This window comes from Impatiens glandulifera, chromosome 3 (assembly GCF_907164915.1).
Source record: "Impatiens glandulifera chromosome 3, dImpGla2.1, whole genome shotgun sequence".
Taxonomy (NCBI): domain Eukaryota; kingdom Viridiplantae; phylum Streptophyta; class Magnoliopsida; order Ericales; family Balsaminaceae; genus Impatiens; species Impatiens glandulifera.
Genome location: NC_061864.1, coordinates 41,406,449 through 41,424,262, shown reverse-complemented (window position 1 = coordinate 41,424,262; position 17,814 = coordinate 41,406,449). Strand labels below are relative to the sequence as shown.

The 17,814-nt window shown below is 37.4% G+C and overlaps 1 protein-coding gene across 1 annotated transcript; it reads left to right on the top strand.

Annotated features, from left to right (window-relative positions):
• The first annotated feature begins 2,694 nt into the window (after positions 1 to 2,694).
• LOC124930229 (calponin homology domain-containing protein DDB_G0272472-like) lies at positions 2,695 to 4,583 on the top strand. The gene is made up of 2 exons (XM_047470589.1): positions 2,695 to 3,723; positions 3,774 to 4,583. The coding sequence occupies exons 1-2, from the start codon at positions 2,695 to 2,697 to the stop codon at positions 4,581 to 4,583; spliced, it is 1,839 nt and encodes a 612-aa protein (XP_047326545.1).
• The last annotated feature ends 13,231 nt before the right edge of the window (positions 4,584 to 17,814 follow it).

The following is a 17,814-nucleotide window of genomic DNA, read 5'->3' as shown; positions in this document are numbered from 1 at the left end:
CTGGATGGTTGGCATCCGATCAGTCGGTTTCATCCCCCAACTAAGCTGTCTTCTTGTGGAGCTTGGTGTCCCAACCTGTCCCGAAGAAGGTTTGAACCAAGCCCAAGTGCTGACTAAAGAAGTAACCGACTCCTTTTATGAGCGGTTCGAGAGAGCCTGGAGGAGAAGGAACCGCCGTAAGAACCCTACCGGTGTCGTTAACTCCCACGCACATTAAGTCACTCCTTCCTACACCCGGTCATTTTGTTGCATGTACCGGGTGTATTCTTATCCAACATCATCATAATCACGTCGGCTTCTATCATGTTTTCCTTCGGTGTTATCTTTGTTCCCTATTCGGCTCTATATGTGCCTTTCGGTATTATCTATGTTATTTTCGGTCTCCTTTGATTAATCTCGGTCATGTTCTTGCAATTAATGAAAAAGGAATCCTTAATTAATGAGATAACCCCCAACCACCTGAACATTTAATATCCAACTAACTTGGTTACTTCTCAACTAATACCTACCTCGGGCTCCGCAATCTGCCTCTTCCCCATACACCTTGGAAACATAAAGATTCTTTTGTCTAATAAAACAAAACTCACAATCAATGGTTATGTTTTCCCTCCAAAACCGATCCTATATAAGGAGCCATCTTCTAATCAATTTACCACATCCTAAAGCATAACACACTTCTGAAATCCTTTGAATTTCATCTCTCTCAATACCGTAATCATGCCGAGCCGAACTTTGGGAAACTTTTTAAGTATCGATTTCGATTCATGTATGGAGGAATGGGACGGACTGCACGCAAAGAAACTCATGTTCGAATCTCTCATTCTTACCGGCCTTCGGCCGTTCCTCGAAGAATCCGGTCCGATTCTGACTGAGGACGTTAAAGCGTTCTTCAGAAGCGCCTGTATCAGGGGCAATTACATTGTCTCTATGGTAAGGGACCACACTTTCTGGCTCGATGAAGCCGACTTTGCCTCCCTATCAACCTGCCCACAGAAGGGTTCTTTGATTTTCCACCTCTGGAGGGGCTTGACGAATTCTATTACTCACTCCTCTTTTCTGGAACCATGGAACCGGTGGAAGACCATGGGCCCAAAAACCTCTTGGGGAGACATGCTCAACTTCTTCTTGAGATCGTCACTCGGTCCATTCTTTGTCAGTCCCCTAATCAGCGGTACTCAAAGAACACCTACAACATGATGACCAACATCTTTTGCAACAAGGCCATCAATTGGTCCACGGTCATCTTCCAACGTCTGAAATCCATGGTAATAACCAAGAAAGGTCTTGGTTTTGCACCTCACATCAGCAAACTAATCCTATCATACCGGCCAGAGTTCGGACCGGGCACACCGGCCGCCCCTTCAAACATCCTTGACAAGGATTCGGTGGATGAAAGAATTTCCAGAATGTTTCTTCCATAGACTGTACTTTTCCATTGTTTATGTATGCTTATTCCAATACCGATTTATCTGTCGGTCTTCTTTCTGCAATATTTCTTGAATTCAATCTCATTTCAGTTTAAATGACCGGGTCTTCTTAATACTTTGAATATTTATCTAAGTAACCGGTTAACATCTTCAAACTATAACCGCGCCCTTATCCGGTCACATAAAATTGCTTAAAATAAAAAGATTGCAAACACTCTGATCATTCAAAATAACCGATTAACTCTAGAAAACCGACACTTCAATCGGTCTCAAAAGAAGAGTGCGTCGTCAATGGCGTAAGCAAAAGTTTTGGAGGGAAATTTCCCGCCCAAAACTCCCGCCCCCATGGTTTACCGCCCATGGTTTGGCGCCTTTTCTCTCCCGCCCATGGTTTGCCGCTCCTTTCAACTTGGAGGGAAAACTCCCGCCCAATGTTGATGGGACGGTTGGGCTTCCAAACCGCATCTATAAAAAGGACTCTCGGTCATTTTATTTCATTCTCACGCGAATCTACTTTCTCTCTCTAAGCTCTCTAACTCTCTGAAACGGTTATTTCTCAAACTCTCTCAAAATCTCTAAGATGGGGCGCGATTCGTCTTTGTTTAGGCACCTATCTTAGGTGGATTTCGAGGAAATCCGACTGAAAAGTACGTCCGAGGCAAAGGAGGTTATTGACCGGGTAGTCAAAACCGGTCTGGAATATTTTCTTGGCGGTCCTCATGTTCTCTACAAAGATGCGGTCGAAGAATTTTTCAAAACCGCAACTATCTTTAATGACAAAATCACCGCAACTGTATGCGGTACTGAAATAGAGTTCACCGAGGCATCGGTGGCAGAAAGTCTGCGCCTTCCAACAACCGGCCAGGATGCAACGGCGGACATCGAGATTAAGACGTTTGAGGCGGCATGCCAGATACTCTCGGCAACTAAGAAGCCGATAAAAGTATCCGGCAGCAAATCAACGTTGAAACCGGAGTATATCCCAATCTGTGACATCTTTGCAAGGGCGATTCTAGCACGGGGAGGAAACTATAGCAGCTTAACAAAGGACAAAATCAGGATGCTAGTCGGCCTGATTGAGGGAACAAAGGTCAACTGGGCAAAAGCGGTGTTCAACAACTTAATGGATATGGTGAAACCGGACTCAAACCGGTCGTGGGGATATGTCGTTCCTCTCGGTAAGATCTTCCTTCACCACAATCTCAACATCGGTCCCGGCATCATCGTCGCAAATAGAAGCCTCATCAGATCGAAACAATTCTTAGAAATGAAGCAGCCGGCCCCCGGTTCCCGAAAGAAGAAAGCCGACAAGAAAGCGGTCCCGACAAAAGAAAAGGCCGAAAGCAAAGGAAAAGAGAAAGTCACTTTCTCGGAACCGCCGCAACAAACTGAGGATGAAGAGTCGGCTTCCAATTCTGAAAGAACCGATACAGAAAAGACCGATGATGAAAGATCGGCCAATGAAGAAGAGCATTCGGGCCAGAGCCCCAATAATGTCGGACCCGACGCCAACCCTGAGACCACCGAGGGTAGTGAAGAGGGTGGTGAAGATGCCGGTGATGAAGGCGACGACAAAGATAATGAGGAGGCCGAAGAAGCAGAGGCCGATAGGATATCTCTGAAACTCCTTCAGGGCGCCAAAAAGCGAGCCGAGTCGATTGAGGAGTTATACCTGGAATGGCACGAGCACCGGTTCGGCAAGCCGTATAACCAAATCCTACCGGGCTACACAGACGTGGAATGCCTCCAAAGACTGAAGGAAGTGGAGGACTTAATCATGGATCTCACAAACTCTAATACAATTGAAGAGGTATTACACCGAACCTACCTCTTAAAACCACAGGTACAACTACGGAAGCTAACCACACGCATCCGGAAGATTACGGAGGAGTTCGAAGAGGTGGGACCGGAAGACACATTAACATCGCGGGTGTTAGAAAGGCTTGAAAAAGCAAAAGGAGACCTTATTCGAGAAATTGACCGGCTGGAAGCAATATACAGTCAAAGGGAAATACCGGTCTATACTGCTCCCCGGATCGAAACAAGTCCGGATCACTGCCCAACACCTCCAAGGGAGAATGCGGTATCAAAAGAATCCGATGAAAGGACGGATCCTCTTCTCACCGGGCAATCCCCTCCTCCACAACCGGAAGTCTCCGAATCAGACTTCACAAAGGAATGGGTTGAGGGCCGTCTTCAAAGGTTTGAAGACTCAACAGCAAAACGGATTGATAGCCATATTCAAGAGTTTGAAGACTCCGCGGTTCAGCCATTCAAGGAGAGATTCCAAAGAATCGTTTGCTCGGCACTCAAGTTCGCCGACACCACAAGGTATCTCTTGAACAGAACTCAGGAACGGCTCTAGAAATCGACGAAGATCAACAGGAAGAGGCGGCTCTGCGCAGTAAATATTTTAAGCGAACCGTAATTTTGGAGGATGCGACCTCCGAGTTAAAGGAAGACTTTGGCCGGCTTGAAAGAGAGACCGATCAACGATTGGCGGAGGTTGCTCAAGACCTGGTCAGTACAATACTCGGACGGGTCTCCGAACTCGAGAAGAAAAATGAGGGTCTCGAGGCCGAACTCAAGGCACTTTCAGAACAAGTTGCCGAACTGCTGAGGGCTAAGATAAATGCGGATGCCGCGGCTGTAGCGGCTGATGCTCAAGCGGCTAAGAAGGTCCAGGATGAGCTGGACGCCGAAGCAAGCAAAGAGAAGGAGGCACCACCGCGACCATCGCAACTTACCGAAGAGGAAGTGGAAGCCGAGCGGATTCGAAAGGCGGAGGCCAAGTTTCCAGGACTTACAAAGAAAGCAGCCGCTCAGGCTGCGAAGGATGATGCGCGGTTGGAAAGAGAAAGACGGAGGCTGGAAAGTTTCGCAGAAGACAACAAGAAGAAAAAGGCGGCCTCCTCCGTTTCAGCGCCGAAAAAGCGAAAGAGGGAACCCTCAAAGAAAGTTCAAATAGCCGACCTGCTCAATGAGGTCACCGAAACGGTCATTTCGAGTATACCGCAGCAGGCTGCTCAAGTCGAAGAGGAGGTTGAAGAACAACTGCAGCCCCGGTCTACAAGACAACGAGTTTCCGAACCGGCCAGTCAACCGCAACCGGAGAAGAAAAAGCGGAACATATATGACTTCTCGGACTCGGAATAGGGGCTCTCTTTTCTTTACTTGTCTTAGTATTTTTTATATTATGTTATTTTCGGTTATCTATCTTATATATAAAGCTATTTTTGAAACCGGCCATCTTTTGCATCTCTACTTAGTTTTGATAATTTTAAATAAAATAATCAAAAAGGGAGAAATTGATAAAAGATAAGACTTTTCCAAAAAATTTCTCAAAATTTTTCGAAAAATTCTCCTAAGTCAGTTTCAAAAATCCGGACAAACAAAACAACCGGCCTACGGTCGCAAACTTACATGATTTTGATAATTTTAAATAAAATAATCAAAAAGGGAGAAATTGTTAGATAAAATCAGACCGGTTCAAATAAACCTAACTTAAATAAACTTTCCATGCAGGAACAAGGAACCGGACCGGACAAACAAAAGAATCGACTAAAGAAAACTAACCGGTCAAGTTAATAAACCGACCAAGAATACTTGGAACGTGACCGCACAAAGAAAGGATCGGCCAAAGCTTAAAACCGAAATCATCAAACAGCCGATCAGCCACAAGGCAGAGGAATAACCGGAAGAAGTTCGGTTATATCACCCATACCGGAAGCCACCCGGTTAAGTCAAATGGCCGACCAGTACAAGAAGACAATTCGGGTATCTGTTGAGAATGATACCAAAGGACAGACTGAACACTTCCATATCCATACAAGTCTGAGGAAAGTCTGCAGGCTGCAGAAGACAGTACTACCGTATCTTTCCACTTCGGGATAAGTCAGAAAGAAGATCTTCCAAGTACAGACAACTGTTCAACAGACAGTGCCTACATTGAGTAAAAGACAAACCTAGCAGGCATGTCTTACATACCGGAAGAACAGACCGCCAGGTCTGAGACAGAATGCCAGGTCGGAGGTTGACCATCAGGTCTGAGGAAACGACCGCAGGTCTGAATCTCTGAAACACTGAATCACTGCACCTCTGCTCAGCCAATCAGATTCAAGGCAGTGAAATATGACCGTTGGCATATTTCACCTATAAAAGGGGCAGTTGAAGAAGAGTAAATGCGCGACACAGTGGGACAAGTGAGAAACTCTAAGAGCATTTATTCTACAAGTAATAAGACTGTGTTGTTCTAAGAAAGCCTAAGTACTAAAGTTAGAGGGTGTTTTACAATCTCGGTGTAAATTGTAAGAGTGTTATCGAGCAGGAAATAAGTCTCGATCGGATTGTACTTGTATTCCTTAGTAAATATCCTTCTCACGGTTTCGAGAAGAAGGGGTGACGTAGGAGTTTTATCTCCGAACATCCATAAAATCTGTCTTGTTATTTACTGTCTGCCGGTTTCACTATTTAACCGATCTATACCGCTCCAACCTACCTAATCCCATCTAAGCCGAATTTCCAGATTACCGAAACCGACCCATCAAATCTCAAATCTCCATCATCTAAAACCGATTCTGCCTATCATATAAGTGTGCCGCTTCAACCTGAAAGCAAACCTCTTCCGCGCTTGAACCTAGTTCAAGGGTTTGTGACAGGTTGTGTAGTATTGAAACCCCGGTGTTAATCTCTAACCGGATTAACCACCACCCTTCGAGTGAGAACCGCGAACCGGTCCAACCCCCGGTCCTCCAGCGGCTACCTAGATCCTAACACACTTCATACAAAACCGAAGTTAATGAAAAGCCGGAAGCGCTTCTCTAAAGCCAAAGATGTTAAATACCAGAAGCGCTTCATATAAAAACAAAGTTAATGAAAAGTCGAAAGCGCTTCTCAAAAACCAAATAGGTTAAAAACCGTAAGCGCTTAATATAAAACCGAACTAGTTAAATACTGGAAACGCTTCTCAATAACCGAATATTAACAAGAACCAAAAGTGCTTCCCAAGAGTCGAGCCGATCAAAATACCGAAAGCGCTTCTTCAAAAACCGAGCCGATCAAAATACCGATCGCGCTTCTACAAAAATCGAATTGAACAAAATACCAGAATCGCTTCTCCAAAAACCGGATTGAACAAAATACCGGACTCGCTTCTCATTTCGATTTTCTTCACTTTGAACCTACACAAAATGAATTTAACATAACTCAGTCTTATTGATATACTTAAAATTAATAAAAGACTTTAACCTAATCATTTCTCCCTTTATGATTATTTTAACTAAATTATCAAAACCCGATAATTTTATAACGTCGATTAATTATCCTAAGTTAATTAGCGACTATAATCTAACAATTTCCCCCTCTTTGATTGTTTAGAATAAATTATCAAAACTGGTGATATATATTTAGCTATTTCTCCCTTTTTGATTACTTATCCTAAAAATGATCAAAATCAGTAAATTATTATATCATAAACATGTATCAGTCAATTTTCCCTGTTTGATAACCAAGTCAAAAAATGCAACCAATCAGTAGCACATAGTTCAACAAAACTAAGATTGTTTGTAAAATAAAGAAACATAAGATGAAAGGAGTTTAAGAGTCCTCCCTGTTTGATTTGTCTTCGATGTCCTCCATCAATTTAGTAATAAAGTTTCCTCCAACACGACCACTAGAATTTCGTCCACGTCCTTTTCCTCTTTGAGCTCGAGAGCCACCGCCTCGGGGAGCAGGATCGGACCTATTATGAGCAACCATCTGATTGCTTGAAGAGGTCTTACCTTTGGAACGAGAATTACGAGGGTAAGAATTCCACTAGTTTGCCATTTCTACCAAAGTAATATTATCAGGATCATCAGCTTCAACAGATTGTTTGGAAGCCTCAGTAGCTTCATCCTCCTCATTAATTATTCCATTAAGAATGGAACTCTTAACATCCATTTGAAAAACCTTGAAGTTTTTAAAAGCAACAAATGCTAGAAAAATTCGAATGGCCTCAAGTCTAGAGACAAGAGAGAAAGAATCCTCAAAGTCGATGTCTTCCTCTTGTCTATATCCTTGAGCCACTAATGACTTTGTTCCTCGTAACCAAACCATCTTTATTAAGTTTGTTGCGAAAGACCCATCTGGTTTCAATGACGGATTGATTAATTGGTATTGGAACCAAATACCATACTTTGTTTCTTTCGAACTGGTTTAGCTCCTCTTACATTGCAAGGATTCAATGTGGATCAAGCAGTGCTTCGTCAACCTTCTTAGGCTCAATCTGAGAGATGAAAGCATAGTTCGCATACTCATCTAATACCTGATGTCTTGTCTTAAGAGGCGTAAAGAGGTTACCTATAATGAGCTCAGGAGGATGATTTCTATTCCATTTGAAGTTTGGTCCCAAAACATTGTCCGTCTGACCGACTGATCCTGCAATACCCGTCTGATCGGTTACCTGGGGAAAAGTCGTTTGATCGGATGAGCTTGCATTTTCCAAACTGTCAGTTACCTACTGAAATGAAGTCTGATCTTGTTGAACTTCAACATTTTCGGTCTTCATGTAGGGGGAATGTTTTGGTGGGCCAAGACTTCATTTTCGCTATCAGATTGGAGAGTGACATCCTCTTGTCTGTTAGAAAAATCAATGGGTACAGTGATGTTACTTTCGACAGATTCATCGAACACAACATGGGATGATTCTTCAATAGTTAAAATTTTCTTATTATACACTTTATAAGCTTTACTGATTGAGGAATATCCTAACATAATACCAATATCGGATTTGGCATTAAAAGCAGTCAAATGATTCTTGCCATTATTATGAATGTAACACTTACAACTAAAAATACTAAAATAGAGAACATTAGGAGCTTTACCATTGTAAATTTCATATGGCGTCTTATTAAATCTCTTAATAATCATTGACCGATTTTGAGTATGACATGTTGTGTTGATAGCCTCTGCCCAAAGCTTTTGAGACACTCCGGAGTCGTCTATCATTGATCTAACCGCCTCCTTAAGAGTTCTGTTTCTCCTTTCAGCCAAACCGTTTTGCTGTGGAGTTCTGGCACTAGACAACTCGTGTATAATACTAGACTCCTCAAGGTATGAAGACAGAGTCTTGTTAGTGAACTCAGTACCCCTATTACTTCTAATTTTTATTATACTTACAGATTTTTCATTTTTCACTCTTTTAAACATTTTAATCAAGTTAAGGTAGCTTGATCTTTAGAAGCTAAGAAGATAACCCAAGTAAACCTAGAATAGTAATCAATCATTAATAAGGTATACCTCATGCCTCCTAATTTAGTTACCCTAATTGGCCTGAAGAGGTCCATATGCAAAAACTCTAAGCACCTATCAAACTGAATGTTACATTTACTTTTAAAAGTTGATTTGATCTATTTGAGGACCGATTCCCTAAGTAGTTATGTTCCCATTCATTTTTCTCAAACTAGCCACGTTCGTTATTTATTCCCAAACTAGCCACAATCACTATTTAAACTTAGTTGTTTTTACTTTATCTTTAGAAAACTTCAACTTAGGAATACATGCTACTAATTTCTTTTAACAAATAGTGTTAATAGTCATAAAATTTAGGTGGTTAAGTCTCTTATGCCAAAAATTTAGGTGGTTAAGTCTCTTATGCCAAAGCCAGTTTTGATCGTTCTTAGTTATCATGCAAATAGGATTAGATCATTTTGTAGACACTCACTTTTCACCCCCAATTTTATAGTTTATGCTTTTAATAAATCTGAGCCTATACAAGTTTCTCGAATTCATTCAAAGGCTTATTGCACGATTTATTTTAAAGACGATTATTTTTAGAACAATTGAGTTTTTTAAAATAATTAATTTTGGATTCTTGATAAAGTAAAGGTAGTAATATGTCTAAGTTACAACACTTGGGGAAATTATTATAATTTGAATATTCAAGATTACATTTAAATTAATAACTTGGATATTTATAAATAAATAAATAAAAACTTTTATAAAATATATATATTAACGATTTTTTTAATTTAAAAGTAAAAATTCGTTATATATGATTTTGTAATTTTAATTAGATTAGTTTTATTAGTTTGTTAGATTAGTTATATTAGATTTTGCAATTTGATTTCTTGAATAAGTTAGTTAGTATTTTATTATAATCATAATTGTTCTTTAGAAATAGGAATAATTAATAATAATAAAATTGCTTTCTTTAATTGTTTGTTTTAATTTTATTTCTTTTATAGAATAAAGGGAAATGGGTCAATCCAATATCCACATGCAAGATCCGGATCAGGTTTGTGAATAGGGCAAGAAAGATCCAAATCAAAGGCAAGTCAACCCAAAGTAAGGCCAAGGAAATGATCCAATTGACGGATCCGACCGGTGACCGACTAATGGACCGACCCATTCCCAAGATTCGACCAATGAAATCAAATGTTAAAAGAATTATGTGAAGGCAACGGTCATCTTTTTGATGCCACAAATCTTGAAATGACGATCCTATCATGTGCGGTCAAAAGAAAATAAAAGAAGTTGCTACAAAAGGGAAGAAAGTGGCAAGAGAGAAAGTTTCAGTCGTGTGTGGAAGAAAAGATTGAAGACTTGGTTATTTTTTAATTATAAAATTAAAATGACCAAGTATCTTTATTAAATAAAGATTAATTCCTATTGGATGAAAACTTGATTTAGTGAAAATTTCTCCATTATTTTAAACATTTGTAAATGTTTAAAATAGTTTTCTTTCCAACGGTCAAGTTTGTAAAATCGGCCTTTGGGCCCTAGGGTTTCATAGCTTTGCCTATAAATACCCCTCTTAACACCATAGCAAAGGACCTCGGCCTCTCTCTCTTCAACTTGACCTTCACCTTCCTCTTTCTTCTCTCTCCAGGGTGCCTATTTGAAAATCCTAAACAAACACCACTATTGTGAAGTTGGTCACAAGATTTTCTTAGGAAATCTTAGATAAAACACCACCCTTAACATAAAAAGAGCAGCCCCCATTGTAAGCTCTTTTGTCATTTTTTTCTTCTTCTTAAATTTGAATTTGAATCTTTCTTAATTTTCTTTTATTTAATTCCATATATTGTTTCTTTAAGCTTTCTATTTTGATAGATGTTTAGGATTTTTACTTTGCTTTTTGTAAATATGTAATCTAAATAAATAAATAAAAGAAAACTTAATGTATATAAAGGTCATTGACCTAATATTTCTTTAAAACCAAAAACCGGCCCTTAAATTGGCCATTTCAAAAATAAAAATATAAAACTTAAAGCCAAAACAAAGAAGCAATTTGCTTTTATTTTATTTTTATTTATTTTATAATTGTTAGGATTAAGTTTTTGTATGTATATGAGTGTTTATATATTTTAAAACCATGCTGGATTTATTTATTTATTTTTTCAATTTGGGATCCATTTGGATCACCAAGTGTAGTTAGATTAGGATTAGGTCAAAAACGTCACAATGGACTATATTTGTGTGTCATCCGACCAAGGAGCCTCTCCACATGAAAAGATCTGATGCTTTCCCGACGTTTCCAGCACTTCAGGATGTATTTTCTGCACATAAAGACCAAAGATTTCTGCACCCATGATGGAGGACATAACTGCATTTATTTATTTATTTATTTTAATTTTTTTATTTATTTTCAATTTTCTTTAGTCTTAGGGTTTGTTTGTTTGACATTTTTTTATTTTGCTTAGTTAAGAGTTTGTGGCTTGATTGATCCTAGGGGTGAGCAAATGGGTAAACCCAACCCGTATTACCCAACTCATATTCAACCCAAATTAAATTTACCCAACCCATAATTCAACACATATTATTTACTAATATGGGTTGGGTATGGGTTGGGTTGAGTATGGGTTGGGTAACCCAAATCATTTTATTTTTATTTTTTTATTTAACATGTATTTGACTCATTTAACATATTTTTATTCGTTTAACACGTTTTTCACGTTTTTGACATTTTTAATACGTTTTTCACACGCTTAACACGTTTTTGACACGTTTAACATGTTTTTGGCACGTTTAACACATTTTGAAACGTTGAACACGTTTTTCATATTTTTGGCATGTTTAACACGTTTTTAACACGTTGAACACGTTTTTGACACGTTCAACACATTGTGACACATTTTTGGCACGTTTTTGACACGTTTAACACATTGTGACACATTTTTGGCACGTTTAACACGTTTAACATGTTTTTCACATTTTTGACACATTTCACACATTTTTCACGTTTTTGGCACGATTTGACATGTTTAACACGTTTTCCACATTTTGGACACATTTTGACACGTTTAACACGTTTTCACGTTTTCGACACGTTTAATACGTTTTTCACATTATTGACACGTTTCACACATTTTTCATATTTTTGGCACGTTAAACACATTTTGACACGTTTAACACGTTTAACACGTTTTCCACGTTTTGAGACGTTTAACACGTTTTTGACACGTTTTTCACGTTTTCGACATGTTTAATACGTTTTCGACACGTTTAATATGTTTTTCACAGATTCAACACGTTTAACACATTTGATACGTTGGACACTATTTTCATGTTTTGACATGTTTAACACGTTTGACACATCTTTCACGATTACGACACATTTAATACATTTTGACACATTTTTTACGTTGTTGGCACGTTTAACACGTTTTGACATGTTTAACATATTTTTCACGTTTTTCACATTATTAACACGTTTAACACGTTTGTAATATGTTTTTCACACGTTTTTCACGTTTTGACACGTTTAACACGTTTTGACACATATTCCACGTTTTTGGCACGATTAACACATTTTCCGCGTTTTTGGCATATTTTGATATGTTTAACACGTTTTTGACACGTTTAACATGTTTTTCATATTTTTCATATTTTTGACACGTTTAATATGTTTTCACACGTTTGATATGAAACATGTGAAAAATATATTAAACATGTCAAAAATACCAAAAACGTGTTAAACGTGACAAAAACGTGTTAAAACTTATCAAAACGTATTAACATGCAAAAAAATATGTTAAACATGTCAAAAATATGTTAAATGTATAAAACGTGTTAAAATGTCAAAAACGTGTTAAACGTGCCAAAAACGTGAAAAATGTGTTAAACATGTTACAAACGTATTAAACATGTTACAAACATGTTAAACATGTTAAGAATGTGAAAAACGTGAAAAACATGTTAAACATGTCAAAAACGTATTAAATGTACCAAAATGTGAAAAACGTGTCAAATATGTCAAAAACGTGTTAAACATGCCAAAAACGTGAAAAACATATTAAACGTGTGAAAAACGTGTTAAACATATCAAAAACATGTTAAAATGTTAAAAACGTGTTAAACGTGCCAAAAACGTGAAAATCGTGTTAGACTTATCAAAAACGTGTTAACGTGTTAGTTATGTTAAAAACGTATTAAATATATCAAAAACGTGTAAACGTGTTAGTTATGTTAAAAACGTGTTAAACATGCCAAAACGTAAAAAAAAAACATGTTAGATTTGTCAAAAATGCGTTAAACGTATTAAACATTTCAAAAACGTGTTAAACGTGACAAAAACGTGTTATTAGTATGAAAACGTGTTAAACATGTCAAAAATTTGTCAAATGTGCCAAAAACGTAAAAATGTGTTAAACGTGTGAAAAAAATGTTTTAAGTGTGAAAACGTGTTATAAATATTAAAAACGTGTTAAACGTGTGTTTAACGTGTTAAATATATCAAAAATGTGTTAAACGTGCCAAAAAACGTGAAAATTGTGTTAAACTTATCAAAAACGTGTTAAATATGTTTAAAACGTGTTAAACGTGCCAAAAACGTGAAAAATGTGTTAAACTTATCAAAAACATGTTAACATGTTAAATAGGTGAAAAACGTGTTAAACATGCTAAAAACATAAAAAACGTGTTAGACTTGTCAAAAACGCGTTAAACGTATTAAACATGTCAAAAACGTGTTCAACGTAACAAAAACGTGAAAAACATGTTATTAGTGTGAAAATGTGTTAAACATGTCAAAAACGTGTTAAAAGTGTCTAAAACGTGAAAACGTGTCAAAATGTGAAAACGTGTGAAAAACGTGTTAAACGTGTGAAAAACGTGTTAAACGTGTGAAAAACGTGTTAAATGTGTGAAAAACGTGTTAAACGTGTGAAAAACATGTTATAAGCGAAACGTGTTAAAAATATTAAAAACGTGTTAGATGTGTGGAAAACGTGTTAAATGTGTGAAAAATACGTTAAACATGTCAAAAACGTGTTCGACTTAAAGTTGAAAGATGATTAGTTTATATTGGATTAATAATAGAGAATTAAACTAAATTTATATAATTTGGGTAATTTGGGTAACCCTAACCCAACCCAAATTAAACTCAACCCATACTCAACCCAACCCATACTCAACCCAACCCAAATTAATATTTTGGGTTTGGGTTAGGGTTAGGTTTGGGTAAACCCATATTATGCTCACCCCTAATTGATCCTAGGTTAGAAACAAATTTAAAATTAAACCCTAATTAAAATTGAACCTAGCCCAAGCTTTAGACTTAGGATTTTCCTTAGACATAGACTTATTTTTTTGATTTTTTTTTAAAAACCCAAAAAATAATAAAATTAAATTTTTGACCCTTTAAATAATTCACTAAAGTTCTTGAAAATTAATCTAGACTTAGGCCAATTAATGTTTGATTTAATAACTTGTCTAGTTTTGATTTTTAGGATAACTTTATGTGTAGGTTATTTGCTTTAGTTTTTTCTTTTGTCTTTGTTTAATATTCTTTCTTTTTTTGTTTATCTCATGCAAACCCTTTAAATGTTTAAAATGGAAAATTTCTAAGATGTAAAGCGTAAGAAATTTAAAAAAAAGGCCAAAATTAATTAGTAAAGACCTTAGGGACGTTGTGAGACATAGCGTCTAAAAAACTCTTTCCCACACGTAACCAAACGCCGAACTCACATCTCTTAATTTCCTAATTTTTGAAATTAGGTGGCGACTCTCTAGTCGTGAGGTTAATTAATATTGAAAAAAGTAAAAAAATGTTTATGACATACTTCCCATTAAAAAACTCCCAATCTCTCCCAGATTCGACGGGAAGGTAAGATATGGAGTTATCTACAAAGCCTCATTTTTTAAACTTTAATTTTTCAAATATTAAAATTAATTTCCCTCACGTTTTCAAAATAAAATTTTTTAAAGAGTGTCCCAGAATTTTCAAACTTGTCGATCAAAAAAAATGTTTTTTTTTTAAATCGATCACAGTTTTCTGGCGACTCTGCTGGGGACATTCGACGTTTGACTCCAAAGTAATTTTGGCCAAGTATTTAAACTTTGTTACGCTTTAATTCATACTCCATGTTCACATTACTTGATTATTTGCATGAGACTTGGAGCTCCAATGTAGAGGTGTGTGGGTATACATCATTGGATGAAGCTCACACATCTATATTTTATGTGCTAAGGGTAGTCAATGTGAATGACACCCTCAACCCTTGCCTTGAAGGCTTTTGTATGATTTGAAAGTTGAGAAAAACAATAGGAAAAAATCCAGATTAACCCTCTCTTCTTTTCAAATATTCCCACTATTGAAAATGAGGGATTTTGAATAGAGGTGAGGGGGATGTCCAATTGAGAGTTCCCCTTACATCGAGAGATCCCTTTTGGGATAGTATCCTTGTCGGTGGAACAACTCTCTCTTAAACCATTTCCAACTTTAGAACAAAAATCCAAAAAACCAATTCTACCAAGCCGTTGCCTCGTCTCGTCCTGTCGAGCAACAAATCCACATCACGAAGCCCTTTACTTGACTACTATATATGATAAATACATGTATACATATAGATATTTCTAGGCACTCAGTTTATCCATTCAAAGTTTTAAAATGCCATGAAACATGTGAACAATGTCGAAATAATGGTGGCTATTATAAGGAGTGTAACCATCAACTAGTCGAAGATTATTTTCAACAATTTGGCGAAGATGATCTCTTCTCCAAAGAAACGTTATGGGTATGATGTTCCTCTCATTATGTTCCAATGTTGTCTTTTCTCATAAGTTGGACATGGCGTCCACTTCAACCCCTCAAGAGTCATGAACAACCGAAAAGTTCTTGACTACGTTCTTAGGGTAGGAAGGCTTAGGTTGAAGAGAAGAAATCGGCGACCTATTTGGCTGAAAGAGCTTATTAGGAATATATCGCTCTCGATGATGTTAAAAAGGGGGAAAAGAAGTGGCCTTAGGCCTAAGGGGAATTAAGGGTAGAAAGGGATAGGAAAGATCCAATCTTTTTGCAGCTTTTGGGAAATTTTCTATTTAAGTTATTTGACTTCTCAAGTCCCTTTGAAAATATGAATATATGATCTTTTGTTGTCTTACTGATTGATGTTTTGCTGTTTATTGGATCTTTTTGTATTAATCTTTTAACTAAGTTAACATCATCAAAAAGGGGGAAATTGTTGGATCAAATTATTTTGACTAAAATAAACTAAAGAATAAGCATATTCTATGCCAACCTTATTTTGATGATCTGTGATTAAAACTTAGTTATGAATAAATGTGATCTATGATTAAAACTTATTTTGATTATATGTGATTAAAGAATAAGTTTTCTATTTGTTTTTGTGCAGGTGTATAAGACTATGCTAATTTAGACGTCATCTAAACAGGCTAATTAGACGTAGTTAGATGAGGACGTCTAACTCCTTTAGACTTGCTCGAAAGGAAAACGTAGTTAGACGAGGACGTCTAACTCCTTTAGACTTGGTCTAAAGGGAAACGTAGTTAGACGAGGATGTCTAACTCCTTTAGACTTGGTATAAAGGGAAACTTAGTTAGACGAGGACGTCTAACTCCTTTAGACTTAGTCTAAAGAGAAACGTAGTTAGATGAGGACGTCTAACTCCTTTAGACTTGGTCTAAAGGGAAACGTAGTTAGACGAGGACGTCAAACTCCTTTAGTCTTGGTCTAAAGGGAAACGTAGTTAGACGAGGACATCTAACACTTTTAGACTTGGTCTAAAGGGAAACGTAGTTAGACGAGGACGTCTAACTCCTTTAGACTTGGTATAAAGGAAACGTAGTTAGACGAGGACGTCTAAATCCTTTAGACTTGGTTTAAAGGGTGTTAGGATCGGGATCGCCGAATGAGCCTAGGGGTCTCTCTAGGACGAACGCTTACACAACACGCCGGTTGATATTAACTCGTTAAAAGTTAATATCGATCTCAATACTACGCAAGTTGTCACAAACTCTTGAACTGAGTTCAAGTGTGGAACTGTTTGTTTCAACTTGAAGCAACACACACACGGTTTCGACAACGATAAGAAAGTGTAAGGTAGAGATGAAACACAATACATGATTTATGAATGTTCGGAGATAAATCTCCTACGTCACCCCTTCTTCTCAACCTCGAGAAGGATATTCACTCAGAATATTCAAAAAAGTTTACAATACGTCGAACAACCGAGACTTATTTACTTCTCGTTTTTGACTTACAACACTCACTACTCACACAGAATAGCTGAACTTGTGATACGCGTGAAAGATCTAACACACTTTGAGCTACTTTACACAATTTATGAACATAAAGGATTTAAGATTTCAAGGTTGGTTGTCTGCTTTCATTCGTATGTGTCTCTGTTCATATCTATGTATTTCTGCTTGTGTACTGATCTTCTTAAGTAGGAAATATGACAACGGTCATATTTCTCATCTTCAACGGATACCTGCATGGTATCCCTTTGTTTCTTGATTCTGATTGGTTGATCAGGGAGGTATAGAAGGGCATTTAATGGGTTTAACACTTCCTAAAGACCAGATCAACATGTATCTTTGTCTTCTACTGATTTGATTATCTAGAGTAATGTGACAAACATCTGCTCCAAGTAGACTTTTGTTAGACTTATACCAAAATGGGTATCTGAGTATTTTGACAGTCATCTGCTTCCCAAAAGATATCATCAGACTTGTATTAAAATGACAATAATACAGTCTGTACGTTTGAAATCTCTCTTCTATATTGCACTGAAATGGAACCTGTCGGCCGCTCTTAGTGTAGATGTGTCTTAGCATAAAGTTGGTTCTGTCTCTGATCAGTCAAACTACCGATCATCTTACAGATTGTCTTGTATAATAACTTAGGATTATACCAAGTTGTTTATCGGACAAACCACCGGTTGCGCCGTCTTTTAGATATCGGTCATCCGGTCATACTACCGAAGTATAGAATCCGATTTCTCTTTGAGATATAACAGATTTCTAAGACCAGTAGAGCCAATTTCTTTAGATGGTGAAGCTGAGCAGTAAAGCCGTTTTTCACTACTAAGTCGATCCTCTACTGGTTTCGTTTCTTGTAGAGATAGTCGAATGAAGAGTGTATAAATGATCTCAGTTTGTGTCG